The sequence below is a fragment of the Poecilia mexicana genome, unplaced genomic scaffold (assembly GCF_051168715.1).
Source record: "Poecilia mexicana isolate PSO_F unplaced genomic scaffold, ASM5116871v1 scaffold_6, whole genome shotgun sequence".
Lineage (NCBI taxonomy): Eukaryota > Metazoa > Chordata > Actinopteri > Cyprinodontiformes > Poeciliidae > Poecilia > Poecilia mexicana.
In genome coordinates, this window is record NW_028263375.1 from 7,093,281 (window position 1) to 7,111,741 (window position 18,461).

General features: G+C 38.4%; 1 protein-coding gene across 5 annotated transcripts in view; it reads right to left on the bottom strand.

The window, feature by feature from the left end:
• Positions 1–1,026: 1,026 nt before the first annotated feature.
• The window catches only part of zc3h18 (zinc finger CCCH-type containing 18), a 45,667-nt gene continuing 28,232 nt past the window's right edge, over positions 1,027–18,461 (bottom strand). For 4 of the 5 annotated variants that reach the window (XM_014993251.2, XM_088006149.1, XM_014993252.2 and 1 more), the window contains 7 exons: positions 13,748–13,864; positions 12,885–12,893; positions 12,595–12,800; positions 11,059–11,273; positions 7,811–7,910; positions 6,185–6,281; positions 1,027–1,728 (listed from right to left, as the gene is read on the bottom strand). In XM_014993251.2, the coding sequence (XP_014848737.1) occupies positions 1,509–1,728; positions 6,185–6,281; positions 7,811–7,910; positions 11,059–11,273; positions 12,595–12,800; positions 12,885–12,893; positions 13,748–13,864 (964 nt within the window). In that variant the 3' untranslated portion in view covers positions 1,027–1,508. The remainder of the gene's footprint in view (positions 1,729–6,184; positions 6,282–7,810; positions 7,911–11,058; positions 11,274–12,594; positions 12,801–12,884; positions 12,894–13,747; positions 13,865–18,461) is intronic. The other variant, XM_088006148.1, reaches the window with a different exon arrangement.

Sequence of the window (18,461 nt, forward strand, 5' to 3'; positions counted from 1 at the left end):
TAAGAATAGAACATGTTTGTGGCAACATGTGGTTTAAAAAAAGTGTGGACACCATTTCCTTCATTTAAACTCATAATGCCATATTATCATCTGCGCTTTCTCAAACTGCTTAAAGGTAAAGTTTCTGGTCTGAAGAAGCAAATAATTTATTTATATCTAGCAGTTTCAGCGATGGAAGTTAGGCTGCCATTACCGGCCACTAACTTCCGCCGTCTGGTTTTATACTTCCGGGTAACCAAAGCGAGGGGCACTAACGAGAAATTCGGTTATTTATTGCGGTAACGGGTGGCTTTACCAGTTCAAACATGACTTCAACTTGTGCTTTTTGTCAGCTGCCACAACAACTTAAAAAAGTTAAAAACCACCTAGTAAAAAGAAGAAAACGGTTTCCGCTATGAATTATGGGTAATGACGCGAAGTCAGAAATGTTGTGGCTGTCTTAGCATTAGCAAATTTATTGATCACCATATTTTGAGAAGTTTCCTTATGATGGAAAATTACTTTTAATAGAAAAATTCTCATTCTTTTCACAAATTGTTATAAACAGAAATGTAAATTTGTTAATAAAATGCCATATTTTCATTTTCTGAAGGATGTACAACTATGTTAAATTAATAACAGATTACAAACAAAAAGGCTGTCAGAACAATTTCCACATGTAAATATTTGCATGTACACCTTGTGTACCCAATTCATTTATTTGATGCATACAGACTTTTGCTTACTTCCATTTTATTGTTTGTTGTGCCATGAATGTTTATTTGTACTTTGTTGTACAAAAAGGAGAAACGACGAGAGTAAAAAAGCTGCTGAAGTCAAAAGATGAGCGCCTGACCCCGGCGCTCATGTTGTAGCTATTGTTTTAAAGTGTTTTGTAAAAGAGTAGTAGTATAGCTTCTGCTTGTTTAAATAAAGCTTCTTAAAAAGTTGATTGCTATGCAGTTTATAAAAACGTGTCTGACTAAACGCTGCATGGAAGACTGAGCTGAGCAAACACCAGGAAACAGGAATCACCCAGAGAGAAGCTGTTTATTAAAATAGTTTATTTAGAAGTCTTTTGTCACAAAAGCGAGACATTTCGTCTCTAGATGTCCTTGTCTCACCTGCTGGACTGCAACGAAAAGCGTGACACGAAGAAAATCAAACACTGGTTCGTCACTTAAGAGCCAAGAAGAAAAAAAAAACCAAAAGTAGATTATAAAAAAAACTTCACATCCTTATGATCTTTATTGATACACAGGAAATTATCTGACAAGCTGCTGCTGCTTCTGTACAACATGTGAAGGTAAAACTGAAGGGAAAAAATGAAGGAACAGGACGATGGTGATGAAGAGGAGAGGAGTCCAGGTGAGGAAGATGCTTCCGATCATCTCCTCCGCTCTCGCAAAGTTGAGTCCACGTGTCGTTCCTAACCTCCGACCCCGCCTGCGTCCTGCTGGGGCCGCCGCGCCGACCGGCAGCGGTCTGGGCGGGGGAAAGGAAAAACTCCACCTGCCTGACCCCGGCGCTCATTTGGTGGGGATCTTCGCTCGTTTCCGGGCGATGGCGTCCTCCACGGCCTTCAGCTGCTTCAGCAGCTCCTCGCGGCGCGACAGCGTGTTGCTGGCTTTGCCGGGACCCGGACCGGACCCGGCGCCGCTGGCGGCGGGGGCCGGGCCGGGCGGCTTGCTCGACGGCGCAGCTGGGCCTTTCCCAGAAGACTTTGGCGGCGGAGACAGAGGGCGTTTCCTGGAAAACAGAGAGAGAGAGTAGGGGTAGGGGTGAAGTTTCACTCAGATGATTGTTGGAGGATGTGAGTCAGAAAAAAAGGAGAAACAACGAGAGTAAAAAAGCTGCAGAAGTGAAAAGATGAGTATCGCTGGCCTCACCAGTTTTACTGTTTAAATCAGATCAAGCTCGCTTTACATCATTCTTACATTTTCTTTATTAAGATACAAAACTAAGCACTTTTCTTTTAATATCTTTTTTTTTTTGCTAAAATCAGCAAGCACTGCCCAGCAATCGTTGCCAAATCAAAAAGAAAAAAAACAATTAAACCCCCTCCAATTTCTTAAAATAAAATGTGCAAGGCACTGATTATATATCTTGAATTCAACAAAGAGTTGCAGATTCAATTTTCTACAATAATTAGACTACTTTGCTCTAATAATAGATTTATATAAAATGCTCTGAGTGTGTGTCAGTCGACTAACGAGACTGACACAAACCAATTTAAAGTGCTTTTTAAAGTGCTGTTTTTAGAGCAGTGGAGTCTTAAATGAAAGTATAAAAATGTGCAAAGTTAGAATTTTATATATTATGTTAATTATATGTTATATATTAGTCTTCCCAGAAGACGATGTCACGACAAATTCTCACAACCAGGATAATCTTCTCTTTAATGTAGATCCACTATTCAAAGCTTGATGTGGAAAATAAAAACAGAACTAAGACAAAGGAGTACTGCCTGAAGCAGAAAACCACAGAAACATTATGTGACAGACCGATATTGGACTGATGACTCGGGACATTAAAGTCGTCTCTTCTGATCGCCCCACAGCCACTGGGAGTCGATATGAAACGAGTTGCTTCGCATCGCTGCCATCATGAAGAAAATCTCAGCCTCAGGCTGAAATCAGGCCTCTGATGACAGACGATGTTGATTTAACCCTCTTACGACCAACCTGTCGGCGCTGACAGGATTCGGCTTGTGTTATTCCCATTACTGTAATTTCTGAACAGTTCAACATATCAAAAAAAAAAAAAAAAAATCCAAAAGTGCTAAAAAGCTGAGACATTGTGCCTTCAGGGCATATATGATACATTACGGTAGCCACCAGGGAAGGTTTGATATGAGCTTGACCAATCACAAGAAAGATTCTCCGTTGTGTTATATTTGTCACCCAACCTACTCTGTATCGTAACTCCTGAACGGTTGGCCGCATTCAAAAAGTATTAGAAAGTGCATAAAATAAGCTTTTCAACGGTGTATCACATGTGCATGTTGCAGCAGATATTAGAGTAAATATTTCCGTTACGTAATTTCCCTGCAGAGCTTCGTGTTGTATCAACGGAGTAGCGGAGCGAGAGAGAAAACGGCAGAGGACGAGTTGAAAATGATGGAAATGTGTAAAATAAAATCCACCAGACTTTATCAGTCATGTTCACTGAAGGCAGTGAACATGACAGACATATAACCAGGTTATGTAAAATATTTGTACAAGCTAACGTTAGCCATATGAATGCTGCACAGCTATTGGCTAACTGTTAGCTCCATCTTGATTCCTGCATAATTTGTGCAATAACTATTTATTATGCTGAAAATAAAATCGTGGTCTTCCAAAAATAAAGTGATTTTGGCAAAAAGGAAAAAAAAAAAAAATCACCACATTGTTTCTGCCAAAAGATGAATTGTGAAAACAGCAGCAACAAATCAGCCAAGTGAGGGATTGGTGACCTGTGACCTGTCCAGTGACCTGTGACCTGTCCAGTGTGTCCCCTGCCTCTTGCTCCTGACCGCTGGAGACGGGTACCAGGACCCTCTCAACCTGAAGTCTGATAGATAAAGTATGGATGGATCCAGAGTGGGATTCTGTCTGCAGCTGGAGAGGAACTGCTTTAGAGCCTACCACAAAACATGAAAACGCCTGAAATAATTTAATAAAAAACAGGCATAAAAACTTGTAAATTGGAGGCCAGGCTTCACAGTTTTCTCTGCATTTATGTAATATAGTTGAAAGTTGAAATTGTTCATCTGAAATTGTTTGCCCCTGTAATCAGGAAGTTTTTGTTCAGTAATAAACCTGAAAATTTCAATTACGATTTTTTTTCTCTTTAAACTGTTTGTTCACAATTTTTAATAGACAGAAATGTTAAATAATTATCAAATACTGAAAGTTGAGGATGTTCTGGAAAAAAGAACAAAAATTCAGACTCACTGCACATTTTTTGAGAATTTTACAGCCATAAAATCAGAAAAAACCAGTTACAATTATGGTCTTAAGAGGGTTAATGGGCAGGAGAATTATTTTGATCTGAATCTGAAAGGCAATACTAACAAGCTGATGCATACTAAACTCAATAAGAGGAAACGGGAGCCAAGGATTGGGATCAAACTGTAAAATCTGAATTGGAGTAAATGGGTAAAGACTACTTCATGGAAAGAAGAATTATTTATATTGATTACCTGAATTAAAAAAAACAAACAAACTATATTTATGCATAATTTCTTAATGGTGAATTAGATATGTTTTAGAAATATACAGGAAAGATTCAGCTGTTTTGATTTTCATAATGAACTATGTATAAAAAATCCATAGAGGAAGAATAATCAGCTGCTTCTTCCACTGTCACGTTTTTCCTGGTCGGCACTTTGTGTTCTTCCCACTGACAGGAAGTCAGACATCAATTATCTATTTTATATTAGATTTGTTTTTTTCTTTCTGTTTTTGGTTTAATCATTGTGTGATGAAAGGAAAGGCAAAAAAAATACCAAAACAAATAATAAAATGTAAGCATTTTGTGTACTGAGTAAACTTAGTAGTTGTGTTGATATTTAATATTTTAAATGTATATTTATCAATATTTAACATCTTTTGGAGATTAAATTAATATGATGTATTTTTTTGAACTTTTTATAACTTTTTCAAAGGTTTTTAATCTTTTTTAATGTGTTGCATCCAAATGTATATATATTTTGGTGTTTACAGTTTTATACATTTGCTATGCAATTTGGTATTCACCAAGTGTATATTTAACAATTTTAATACAACTCAACTTTGTGTATTTTCAGCGTTTAATTTTTCCTTAAAAATATATCCTTACATTTCTTAAATGTAAAAAAATAAAATCACTAAAAGGAGTTTTCTTTTATTAGTTTCTCATTTTGAATATTCTCTCATAGTTAAAACATCTGAGGGGATTTTGTTAATATTAGCATTAGCTAGTAGTATTGATCTTTTTGAGTTTATTTTTAGCCACTGGTGGGAAGTCTAACCGGCTCATAAGTCATTGTTCTGCTGTCTCATCACTCACTAAAGATAAAGTGCAGCCTGTGTATGGGGAAATTTTCCTGCCATAATCCAAGAGCACACATTGCAGTCTGAAAGCAGGATTTTATGTCTTTTCTTCAGAAAACTTTTAATACTTTTACTTACATTTTCATTTTGAAAGCAGGACTTCATGTTTTTCTTCTGAAAACTTTCAATGCTTGTACTCAAGACTTCTCCTCGCGCTCACACTTAGAAGCTACATAATTTTAGATTAAATTGATGCTGCTGGCGCATTTCTCAGAAGCAGTAAAAATAAGTAATAAAGAAATAAAGCTAAGAATGGCTAAATGTAATTGAAGACCAAGTCTGGAGAATCTGGAGATATTTACGACTTTTTAAGCCCTAAAATTTATATTTTTTCCAAGTTTGCAGAAAACGTGTCGCAATTATCAAAAAGGTTAATAATGAATAATTTTAGAGTATTTAAAGACCTGATGAAGGAAATCATCCAAAAAAAAAACAGAACAAAGTGTAGAAAAAGAACGACTCCAGCATGCTGCCACCAGGAGCGATGCAATCCCAGAAACTAAAATGATGACAGGATGTAATTCAAATTAAGGCACATTTTTACAGTATTTCTGAGTATTCTGCAGGTAACTGCAGGAGATGTTTGGGTTTTTTTTCATGCTTGGCGTTCCAGAAATGTGTTGAGAGAGTGAAAGACCTTAATGTAGTGTTAAACTGCAGAGCTTTAAAGCTGCAGCCACTAAGAGGAGCATGGCAGTCTTTAACTTCAGCAGATCCAATGCAACCTGGAGAAATGACGGTTCTCAGGTCTGAGAATCCTCATTATTCAATCCTTCGCCTAATCTTTAGCAGACAAATGTCACACAAACACACAAATCACTACAATAGATTTTATTTTCCTGTCTCGCTCTGATTATTTCCTGTGTTTATGAAACCGTTTTCCTCTCAGCTGTCCGGCGGTGAAAAGAATCAATTGATAAAAAAAGGATCTTTTTAATGTTGGGGCATTCTGCTGGTGCGTATTTCTAAGCGATGGTTAGATGTCTCTGTGCTTCCACTTTTCACAGCGTGTTCCTCATTTTGTATTAAAGAAACGCTCTCATGTAAATTCCTGCTGCATTCGGGTTTAGATGGCAAGTCGAATTGGGAAGAGAAGAAATTCCAGCTGACTGACAAACAGCACCAACCTGTCGCCCTGCGGGGGGCCCGGCCGCGGCCCCTGACCTCTGGGTCGCTCCATCTGCGGGGCCATCTGAGGTCGGCCGAGGTTCCTTTTATCGCGCCCTGAAAGACAAGATTCAAGATCGACTGAGTCATGCAGGTCTGAGTCCCTTTTCAATAAACTTTTAGTCATTTCTATGACCTTTAGAACCAGAAACAACTAATTCACCAAATGAGGATGGAAATCTGAGAGCAGGGGTGAGTTTCTCTGCATTTTAAAAATAAACACAGAAGAAAACCTGCAGTCAGTCAACAAGAGATCAAAGTCGCCTAATTTTCCTTCAATCGCCTCTGAAGACTGAAAGTTCAGATTTTTTGTTATTAGGTCATTAGCAGCTAGTTAGCGATAGCAACCACCTCAAGTCGGAGAACGTAACGTATCAAACGTTTGGATGACAGAAAAGTCCCACAAGAAACAAATTACAGAATGTGATTAAATAGTCCTGACACTACAAAATTTAAGACCTATAATTAACTAATTTAAGGCCAAATAACTTTTTTATAATGATAAAGACATTTTAAGGCCTTCATTTTAGATACATGATTTTAATACATTTTAAGGATGCACAGACACCCTGCAGGAATCGAAATTTGTTGCACTTGCAGAATAACATTTTTTATAAATAACTTTTCTGACGGCTTAGGAGAGATTAAACAAAACGTGTAACTGTCGTCCATCCAACAGGCAATAAATTTGCACTTATCCATGATAGACGCAAAAAAAATCTAGCTAGTTTGCAAGCAAGTATAAATTAACCTCAATCCTCTGAAGTCGCAGAACGTAATGTATCAAATGTTTGCCTGACAGAAAGTCCCACAAGAAAAAAATGAAATCATAGAATGCAAGATTAAATGGACGGAATTTAAGACCTGCAATTAACATATTTAAGGCCAAATGGATTTTAAAAGATGAATTTAAGACATTTTAAGACCCTAGTTTGAGACGCATGATTTTTAAGACGGTTACCTTGCAGAGATCAAAATCTGTCGTACAGATAAACACTGAAATTTCAGATTTTTTCCCCAATTCAGTAAATACATCAAAATATAACTTTCAGAATATGAATCTTATACACATATTTCTGGGAGCTTAATAGAGATCGGATGAAGACAAAAGATCCATGTTTTGATGCATTGTTTGGGATAATCATGTAAATTCAACATTTTCTATTGGATTTAAAACTACTTCCCTTTTTCAAACAACCTTCCCATAAAAACGTCAGCAGATCGGACCCCGATTTGTTCATCTTCTGCCCTCAGTGAATAAACTTTTATTTCTTTACACATCAGGATAAAATGAAACGTTCCTGGTTCTCGGCAGGTCTTACACTGAGATCCCAGCAGAATTGTTTTAAATAAATGTTTGCGCTGTTAGTTCATCTTGTCAGTCTCATAATCTCAACAAAATCTCTAAACTATCTGAGTAAAAAAAAATATTTCTGAATCAAACCGTGACCCTTAAAACCAGAATCAAATTGCCAGACACAAAGATTTGCATTTCTACTGCGACGCAGGTCTGGCGCCCTGACAGTTCAGAGTTGTTGTTTTATTTTTTATCCGATGCAGAAGGAGAATGAACCCGGCTGGCTGACCTCTGTCTGGAGACATGGCCATCCTCTTGCTGGCAGGGGAGCCGGGCCGGTCCTTGTCTGAAGGAAGGTAGCGCTTCCTGCCGCCTCGGTCTCCCTGCTGCTGGAAAACAAACAGAAATTAGTCAGACTTATGTCTGGAGAGCGGCTGAAACCAAACACGACCCAAACCTTTTACAGAACAGACAAATAAACGCTGGAACTCAATGTTTACGGAGCGCTGGGTTTCCAAAAACTCTTCACATCAAATGTTTGTGTTTCAGATATTAAATTTTTCTGGATGACAAATTATAATATTGTTGTTTCAGACCAAGTGACATAATGCAACATGATGGAAAAATAAAACAACACATTCTCAGAGATCAATAATCTACTTTAAATTCTAACAAACATTTCACAGGAAATGGAAGACAGTTTAAATGTCCAAAATAAATAAACAACAGAAACAACAAATACAATTAATTATGAAGTCTCTAAACAAAATTAGCCTTCAAAAAGAACAAACTAAGAACAGCTGAGACCAAAGCAACAAACTGAAGATTTTCATCAGCCAGTTTTTGGTAGAAAAAGAGAAAAACAAACAATCACCCAAATGGAAATTATTGAACTTGTGATTAATTGATTTGTTGCAATACGGGATGCATAATATCGGCAAAAACAAGAAGAATCAAATTTAAATCACATTCACCTGCTATGTGAATGTAGCCTAAGATGTACAGAGAGAAACCACCAACTTAAATTTAATTAATTAAAAAAATATTAAAGTTCTAATTTAATAAATCCCTAATTAAATCCAACATTTAATTAAGACCAAATATCTTTATAATATTATAGTTTTTATTTCCTCCTTATTCTGACCTCTAAACTTCAACACACCCACTCAGAACATCAGACGTTTATTTAGTTCTCCAGCTTTAATCTACTGCAGAAACGTCAACAGTTTTTCTTCTTTTGGAGTAAATTCAAAGAAGCTTTTAAAACCCCAAACTTCCTGCAGTTTCCAGATATCCAGGTTTTCTAAGTGGAACTTTTTTTAAATTAATTTACTTTAAGAGTTGTTGTCACTTGCTGCATCTCGTTACAGCGACACGACTAGACTGTTTACACGGCGACTTCAACAGACACGTGTCTGCAGCGCAACGACCTGCAGATGAGACATCACCACAGAGACGGTTTATAAACTCAAAGCTCGATAAAACTTTCCTGGATTAGCAAATCTGCCTCCTTCTAGGAGTCTGCAACTCACTTTAAAAAGTACTTATTCCAAGTATTAACTCACTAAACCATGTGAGATGAAAGAGTAAAAAAAGAGGAATTAATAGAGCAGCAACTAGGAATTAGTTAAGATTTTGTTTAAAATCTAACTTTAGAAAAAGTTCTTCCTAAAAAACACTTTTAGAAACAGTTTCTTTTTAGAAATTAAAAATGTCTAAGATTTTACAAGGAAAACCTTAAATCAGAAATGTTTTTATGCCATTTTCATTGCTCCAATGTTTAAGTTTTTTTTTACTCCTGTAGCTTCAATAAATAATAATATTAATAATAATAATAATAATAGGTAGAGGTGGGTAAAGTACAAAAAGTTACTCAAAAGTAAAAAGTAGCGAAGAAATTACTAAAAATGTATTTGGTAAAAAGTCTACTCAAGTACTGAGTAACTGACCAAGTCATCAATCAACTAATATTAAAAGATCACATCAGGCGGACCAAAATATAAATCTACGTGGATATTTTGGTATTTTAGCGACAAAAATTCTTATATGTAACAAAAAACAAAATAAATTTATGTTTCAATAAAAACTAGGGCTGAAACGATTCCTCGAATGATTCGAGTACCTCGATTACTAAAATTCCTCGAGGAAAATTTACCTGCCTCGAAGCTTCGTTAATTTATGTTTTATTAGTTAGCGCACCGTGTTCCGGCCGGGACTTCATTTGCGTTGCGCGGAGCTCTCACTTCCGCCTCTGAGTTGTTGACAAAAGCTAAGTCTCAGCGGCATAAAGTCCAATCTTCAAGATTGGCCCGTGGGGATTTTATTGATTGATGATAATGCCCGACTTTTTATCGTTTTTGGGGAACCAATAAGCATCCTTAAAATGACTGGGGGAATGCCTGGAGTACGGCAGCATTTCTCCTCCGGGGCTGCTGGTTGAAAGCGAACGGCGGGAAGAGCGCTGAGGTGAGCGGATAGACTGAACAGGGCGGGCGGCTGAGTAGCTGATGCTTACCGTGTAAATGTAGCTTTACCGACGAACCGCACAATAAATTTCATATCCCGGTCTGAAGAAACGGGTGGCGGAGCGCATCGTACATGGCTGGTAGATGAGTTTCTGAGTGTGACCAGTGAAGGTGTCGTAAATATCCCGTATTGCTTCCCCCCGTGTTCGTCCCCCGGTCTAACGGTTCGTCAGTCCGCTGGTCTATTTCCTCCCCTCCACCCCATGTTCGTTCATTCGCCCTCTCCTCCCACTCCAGGCGGCATTTCCCGTATTTTCAAACCCAAAGCGTGACAGGTTAGGTGGCAAGGTGAGTTTAATTAATCTATTAAACTCACTGAAGATGAATACATAAACTAAAAGCTGGATTGTAGACATTTTTTATAAGCATATTTGTGAGCCTGCCTCTTTGTTATTAAATTCAATATAATTTCAGATTTTTCTATAACTTTTCTTCTGGTTAACTTAGAAAGTGAGCTATTATTGTTACAGGTTAGTTTTCTAAACTACAATAAAGCAACTGTTAGGGATGCTCAAATATGAAAAATTGGACTGATATTGATATCTGATAGTAACACCGGTATTATGCCAGATTTACCAATATTTCATTTTATAATTTTTTTTATCCGATTACTCGATTAATCGTAAGAATAATCGATAGATTACTCGATTACTAAAATATTCGTTTACAACAGCCCTAATAAAAACCTTTAAATGAAACTGCAGCTGTGTGTCTGTGTCTGGTGAATTTTTGGTTAAAACATTTTTGTTTTTCACTCAGTGGGTAGAAAATCCAGAAATTTTAATCCAGTAAGAGTAGAAATACTTCATAACCAAATTACTCAGGTAAAAGTAAAAAAATACAGCACAGTAAAAAATACTCCTAAAAGTACATTGTTTTTCCAAATAGTTGCTGAAATAAATGTACTTGAGTAAATGTATAAAGTTACAGCTCTGATAATAGGCCTGGTAAAAATGTGAAATTTCACATATTTTTAAACACATTTCTTAGAAGAAAAGTAACAGGAAGTCACCTTGTTGAGGAGCGTCAGCTTGATGTCTTTGTGGGAACCAGAACCTCCGTAGTTCCCCGGGGGGCCCATGGCGCCGGGTCGAGGATGAGGAGGGTGGCCGCCCCGGTTGCCGGGTCCAGATCTGGGCATGGCGTTCATCCCTCTGGACGGACCACCAGACGGGTCGATCTTCCTGCGATCGTCCCGGAAGGGTTCATCTTTCTTTGATGGCCTTTCTGTGACGCAGGAAAGTGTTGGGCGTAATTAGCTTTAGCAAAATGTTGGGCGTAATTAGCTTTAGCATATTTCACCAACTTCAGTTTTATTGCTGCTCAGCTGCTGCAGAGAACAAGCAAACTGCCATTAAATGTTAAAGTTATGAAATTTGGTGAAAAGCACAGCTAACTAAAAAGGTTAGTTGCACCAATGCTAAAGTCAAAGCTACTTTAATACATTAGTTATGCTAACCCACTAACGCCAATGGGTATATATGGAAGCTAATGCTAATGCATACAGTAAGCTAATGCAAAACCATAAACAGTAGTTACGCAAACACCTACACAATGCTTAAGAAAGCTAATGCTAAAGTGCTAAACTATCACTGTATTTAGAAGAAGCTAATGCTAAAGCACTACTATGGTATTTAGATGAAGCTAATGCTAAAGCAGTATTGTGGTATTTAAAAGAAGCTAATGCTAAAGCACTACTACGATATTTAGATGAAGCTAATGCTAAAGCACTACTACGGTATTTAGATGAAGCTAATGCTAAAGCACTATACGGTATTTAGATGAAGCTAATGCTAAAGCACTACTACGGTATTTAGATGAAGCTAATGCTAAAGCACTACTACGGTATTTAGATGAAGCTAATGCTAAAGCACTACTACGGTATTTAGATGAAGCTAATGCTAAAGCACTACTACGGTATTTAGATGAAGCTAATGCTAAAGCACTATACGGTATTTAGATGAAGCTAATGCTAAAGCACTACTACGGTATTTAGATGAAGCTAATGCTAAAGCACTACTACGGTATTTAGATGAAGCTAATGCTAAAGCACTACTACGGTATTTAGATGAAGCTAATGCTAAAGCACTATACGGTATTTAGATGAAGCTAATGCTAAAGCACTACTACGGTATTTAGATGAAGCTAATGCTAAAGCACTACTACGGTATTTAGATGAAGCTAATGCTAAAGCACTATACGGTATTTAGATGAAGCTAATGCTAAAGCACTACTACGGTATTTAGATGAAGCTAATGCTAAAGGGCGATACCAACACAGTGTGCCCATCACTGCTCTTTAATAAATACATATACAATACTTTTGATGCTTTACAGAAAAATTAGTCTGTTTGCCTTTGACACGATAAAAGCACAAACTTTTTTTTGCCTCAAATTTAACCGAACAGAACTAAGCGTGTAAAAAAATGAATGAGTTTGTTTTAATCCATCATCAATTGATTTATTACGACGGACCTGCTTCTGAATAAACAGAGAGATTTCAGTGAAAGTGTAAAACTGCTGCTGCTGCTGCTGTGCGTGACACCAACCCCTGTTCTTGTCCCGGCCCGGTGGGGACCGGTCCCGCGGGAGCCCTCTCTCTCTGCGTGGGTGATTTGGCGTGGGCGAGTGAGAACTGGCAGAGGAAACCGGACTGGCCAGGTCGGCGTACATGTCGTCCGAGTCGGCGCTGCGCACCGAGCTGCTGCTGGACGAGGCCGACGACACCGAGGACACGCTGCTCACGCTCAGCGACCTGAAACGGGAGACAAGCTGTGATGCGCGTCCATGGCGACCACACCTGCTGACACCAAGCCTGCTTTCACCTGATCCGACTCACCTGGATTTCCTGGAGAAATTCCAGGAACGGCACATGAAAGAGGGAAAAAACACAAACACGAGGAGAGTGACATAGTGATCACTGGATGATGTTTAACTTTCACTATTTAGAGGAAAAGCTCTAGAGTTGGGTAATAACTAGTTACATTTACTTGAATAACTAAAAAAAAAAAAAACAACTTTTACTTTGGTAATTTTGTTATCAGGTAATTCTGCTCATACTTGAGTAAAATTTATGGATTTTCTACCCACTAAATGAAAAACAAACATGTTTTAGCCACAAATTCACCAGACACAGACACACAGCTGCAGGTTTTATTCAAGTTTCAAAAGTTTTTTATGGAAAGAAATTGATTTGAAAATATTTTCTTTTGTCTGATTTTATTGTTTTTATTATGAATTGTTGTTTGCATTCTTAAAATACCAAAATTTCCACTGATTGCTAATTTGATCAGTTACTCAGTACTTGAGTTGACTTTTAACCAAACACTTCTTTAGTAATTTCTTGGGCGGATACTTTTTACTTTTACTTGGGTAAAAATATGTTGAAGTAGTGCTACTCTTACTATAGTATAATTTCTGCCCAACTCAAGCAAGATTATTCTGCCTAGATAAACATTTAAGTTCAGTCATTAGCAGATAATTTGCATATTATTTTATATTTATATATGTAAAGGTTTTTACAGGTCAAACTCCTGATTCCTGCTGTAACAGCTCAGATTTCGTAATTCCTTCTTGCTCATTGTGCTTCATTGTGTTCTGGTGAATAAACGAGGTCATCGTGCTGAATGCAGTGCGATGTCATCAATGTCTCATCATTGAACCGTCATCAGTGATGAACCGTATCACTGATGGGCGGCGTACCTGGACTTCCTGGACCCGGAGCGCGAACGTGAGGCCGAGCCTGAGACGGAGTTGGACGACGATCTGGAGCTGGTAGCTGTGTAACTGCTGCCGCTGATGCTCCCGCTAACAGTCCTCCTGGAAAAACGAAAGATGCTGCTACTCAAACGCTGGACTGTTAAAAAAATTAGAGGTGTGCCGATCGATCGGTCACCGATCATAATTGGGCCGATTTTCGTGAAAAAGTGCATGATCGGTGATCGGCGATCATTGTCTCTTTTACCGATACCGATCACCTGCTTCTCATTTCGCAGCCTGCCTGTGCAGCTGGTCTCCTCTTTCCTTCACTCTGCGCAAACGCGCAACAACAAATCCTAAGCGATGTGGAACTATAACGCACTGAGTGAATGGGGAAGTTTGCGTGTTGCTGCGGAAAACTGAAGCAGGTCAAAATGCATCAACACAACGAAGCTAATACGACATAAAAACAATGACATACTTGACGGAGTTTGGCTACATCGAGGCTCACTGCAGTAAAAAAGACATATGGAGGATCAGACAGCAGGTAAAGCAGCGCACAGCTACAAACACTCACCCGGATTAGCATGACGGTCAGAAAGCTAAACAAATAACCCGCAAAATTATTTAAGTCTTCGAGCTGCGATGTAAGACGCTGGTTCTGCTCTCGCTGTTGAACCGCTGCTACGCTACAGGTAGTAATATCTGACAGACGGAGCTTCGCTTCTGCTCCACCTGGTAGTGACTCTCACACCGAACCTCTGTTTAAAGCTGCAGCATCTAACTTGAAAAAATACATTTTACATACATATTAAAACTGTCGCTGTCCTAACATGAGACAAATAATCTCTGAAAAAATAATCGATCTCCTCCCTGTTCTGCATAATTACTCCGCTCAGTCAGAAACAGCCAATCAGAGCTAGCAGTAATCAGCTAGCCGCCATGCTATCAGGAAGTTTTCATTCAGTAACTCAGGATTGTTTATTGTAATGGATCCTGTTTTTGCCTTTGAATGTTAAGTTTTATACTTGAACTTTTTGGCAATGTTGAGAGGTTTTATTTTGGCTCTTTGCATTATTTAGCCTCTTCAGAGCCTTCATATGTTTTCAGTCTGTTAAAGATAGCACTACCAATAGCAGTACAATTTGCACAATGCCTGTTTTGTTTAGTTTTCTTCTTGGAAAAAGTTATTAAAAACAAGTTTTTGTCTAAATTAAGGTGAATTCATGGTTCCTTTTTCCACATAATGTAACCGGTAGTGTTTATGATAAAAAATAAATAAATAATAATTATGTGATCGGTATCTGTGATCGGTATCGGTGTATCGGCCCTCATGGGTGATCGGTATCGGTATCGCCAGGAAAAAACCTGATCGGCACATCTCTAAAAAAAATATTCATCTTGTTATCTTTACACCAACACGAATATGAAGGAAAGATGTCTTATTAACCAAGAAAACTAAGTGTGTAAAGATTTTGTTTGTTTTCTTTCATACATTTCAGTGAGGCGTTCCTCAGGGATCTGAGTCCCAACATGCCTTTTTATTTTTATTAGTAATTGCTCACACCAACATCTTGTGTTGGTGATATAATGAAGTACTTTCCTGCTTCTCTTCCATATTAACCGTAACCACAAATGTGCTCAAGTTTTGCATATAATCAATAGAAATATTTGATGTTTTAATACATCAGAATCATATTATAGCAGCAGGACTTTGAGGAGATTGTGGAAACAACTGAGTATTTCAGTTGAGGAGAGAAATCTAGATTTCTACAACTAGATTTCTGGTTGAACTGGAAGACATTTTAAAAATCCAAAATAAAAAATCAAACAGAAACAAATAAAATGAATAAAGTTTTTGTAAACAAAATTTTCCTTGAACATTTTGAAATTTTTGGTAGAAAGATAGAAAAGAGAAAACCAATAAATGATTGAGCTCATCCTAATTTATCATGCAATTGACTGACTGCTTGTTGTGGCAGGTCTAGTTGTAGCTCATTAACTGTCAGGTTTATGAAGAGGGCAGTCATGCAGCCTGTAATTCAGAGGTTCCCTTGTCCTTGGAGAAGCTGCATTGTGATGAAGCAAACCCACTCGCCCCCATATGACCTGATTTTCATGAGTTCTGCTCCCGGTTTTCCCACCGTTCGGCCGATCTGCTGCATCCCAAACAAACCGATTTGAATATTCAAGCTCCTGCTCCCACTTACTCCCACACATGAGGAATCACTTTATCACAGACAACAAGCTGTGCTTCACTGCTGCTTTAGTTTTACTGCACCTGTTTAGAGGTGTGTTTACACCTTTATGACACCATAAGGCCATTTTGCTCCACTCATTACTAAACAGTGGTGGCAAGAGGCTCCAGGGATGTTTCCTCTGGAGCGGAGCAGATATCTTTTGTTTTTTAGGATCATTACTGATAAAAAAAGGTTAAAGAAACAGGTGAACAATCTGCTTTTGTCTATTGGAGGGAAGTATTTGAGAGAAATAATGACCAACAGATGCAGCGAATAGTTTTCCAGGATAGTTTCCACCTGGACCACCTACACACACTCGCCCACAAACAAACAAACATGAAAGCGAACACACACACTGTGTCTGTTCTCCTTTCCCCCTTTGCTTCTCTCTTCCGCTCTGCAGCATGAAGCTCCGATCACACAATCACTGAAGTTATTGCACCCACGCCGTCTCGCCCACATGCCCACTCTCAGGTCTTTCCCCAAAATGTACAAACATGCAGTGTCACTGTGTGCCGGCGCGCTGCTATGCAAAACAAGGTAGTGTCAGTTCTGCAGATGCTGAGACAGATACTTCTTCTTCACTCGCGCACATGAAGCCAAACAAAAACGCAGCGCGCACGCCAACTGTGGAAACTGCATTCCTTCCCGTCTTCTCATAATACGGTCCGTGTCAAAAACAAAGGCTGAATAAATACTTTAATCACACTTCCACAAAACAAGAAGGGACTCACCCAACTACCTCAATGCATGTCTTTGGCAGATACACACTGACATTTTTGCCCCATTCATAACAGCTGGAACTTGGTCAAATATGCTCAGTCAGTGCAGTTAGGACTAAACATGTAACAATGTTAAATAATAAAACTGAAACTGATAAAAAGGTCACTACCTTGGTCAAATATGTAAAAATAAACTGCAACAAATGATTCAGAAAGTGCAGTTAGGATTTCAAAATATAACACTAAATAAATAGTAAAGCATGATGCCGCTCAGAGCACAAAGCAGAGTTAGACTTATGGATGGGGAACATTACAACCAATCTGCATTTTTTTTCATATCAGAACCATTACAGATCTACCATTAATATTGGATCAGAGCAGCTCTACTAGGGATGCACTGATTGCAGTTTTCTAGCCGATCGCAGAATACCGATCTTTAAAAATGGTTGAAAAATTGACAGATATTTTTGTTTGAAATGTTGCTAAAAAACAGCAAGAAAGTTGCTGAGTTGGCAACAGCAAACGTGCAGCCATGACCTGATGGGCCGGTCTGCCAGCCAAAGCTCTCTAACGGGAGAGCAGAAGAGGACGGCGGCTGATATTTAGGTATTACTGACGTAGATAAGATGAGATCGGCTTCACATGCAAGTATTGTCTGATCTGTAAATCTGCTGATAAATCAGTGCACCCGTTGTTTCTACTCAGCAATAAGAACTTTTTCGGGCAGTTACAACTGAGGAACTAATAAAGTTGTAATCTGGGATAATTAACATGTTTATTTGAAACAAATGGAAATGGGAGAAAAACTGATTTAAAAACTTTACAGGATTGGAAAATTTGAAAGGAAGCAGTGCATCTTGCATATATAAAAGGGAAAAAGGAAACAGAGAGGCTAGGTGGAGACATGTGGGCAACATGTCTCTGGCTGGAAGAATAATGCAAAATAATGTTGCCACATTGACGAAATCTACAGCTTAATTTAATTTAAATTACGTAGCAGGAACGACTGTTTAAGAAAATGCAACACCTGATTGCGTAAACTGTGATATTCTGTGCAGAAGCTGCGGGGGTCAACATGCAAATATGCTTTTGAAGCTAAATCCATTTAAAAACTCCAGCTGGCTTGAACACGTAAAATAATTCCTGTTTTTTTCTGCTGGGACTTTTTGGATTGCTACATGTTAGAATAAATGCAGATCTCGACTTTGTTGACATTCCATGTGGGAAACTGGAGCCAGTGTTGCAGGACTTTATAAAATGTTTGCACATAAAGGTGGACTGACTACGCTAACGAAGGGGAGGCGTCACGTTACAGTCAGAGAAACACAATCTGGTTTTTTCTCCTGTGCTTTACTGCTTCAAACACCTTAAGGGAATGATGATTTATGTAAAAGCATCCCAGGTGCACAAAGGAGCGTAATCAAAGGTCCTTCCTAGCAGCAGTGGTTAGGACTTTACAACAGCTACCAACAAACTCATTTACTTATTTATTCATTTAGATTACTCATTATTGACCTGAACGTTCAGAGCCACATAAAGATAGTTACAAAGTCAGTCTTCTATCACCTGAAGAACATTTCTATGATTAAAGGACTAGAGAAACTCATCCATGTGTTTATCTTCAGTTGCAGCGATTACTGCAACCAGGACGCTGCTGGTGGTGTTCTGACTAAAACTAGGAAGACAGAGGACATCATGCCGGTTCCAAAGTCCCTACACTGGCTTCCTGTAGTTCAGAGAACCGACTTTAAAATA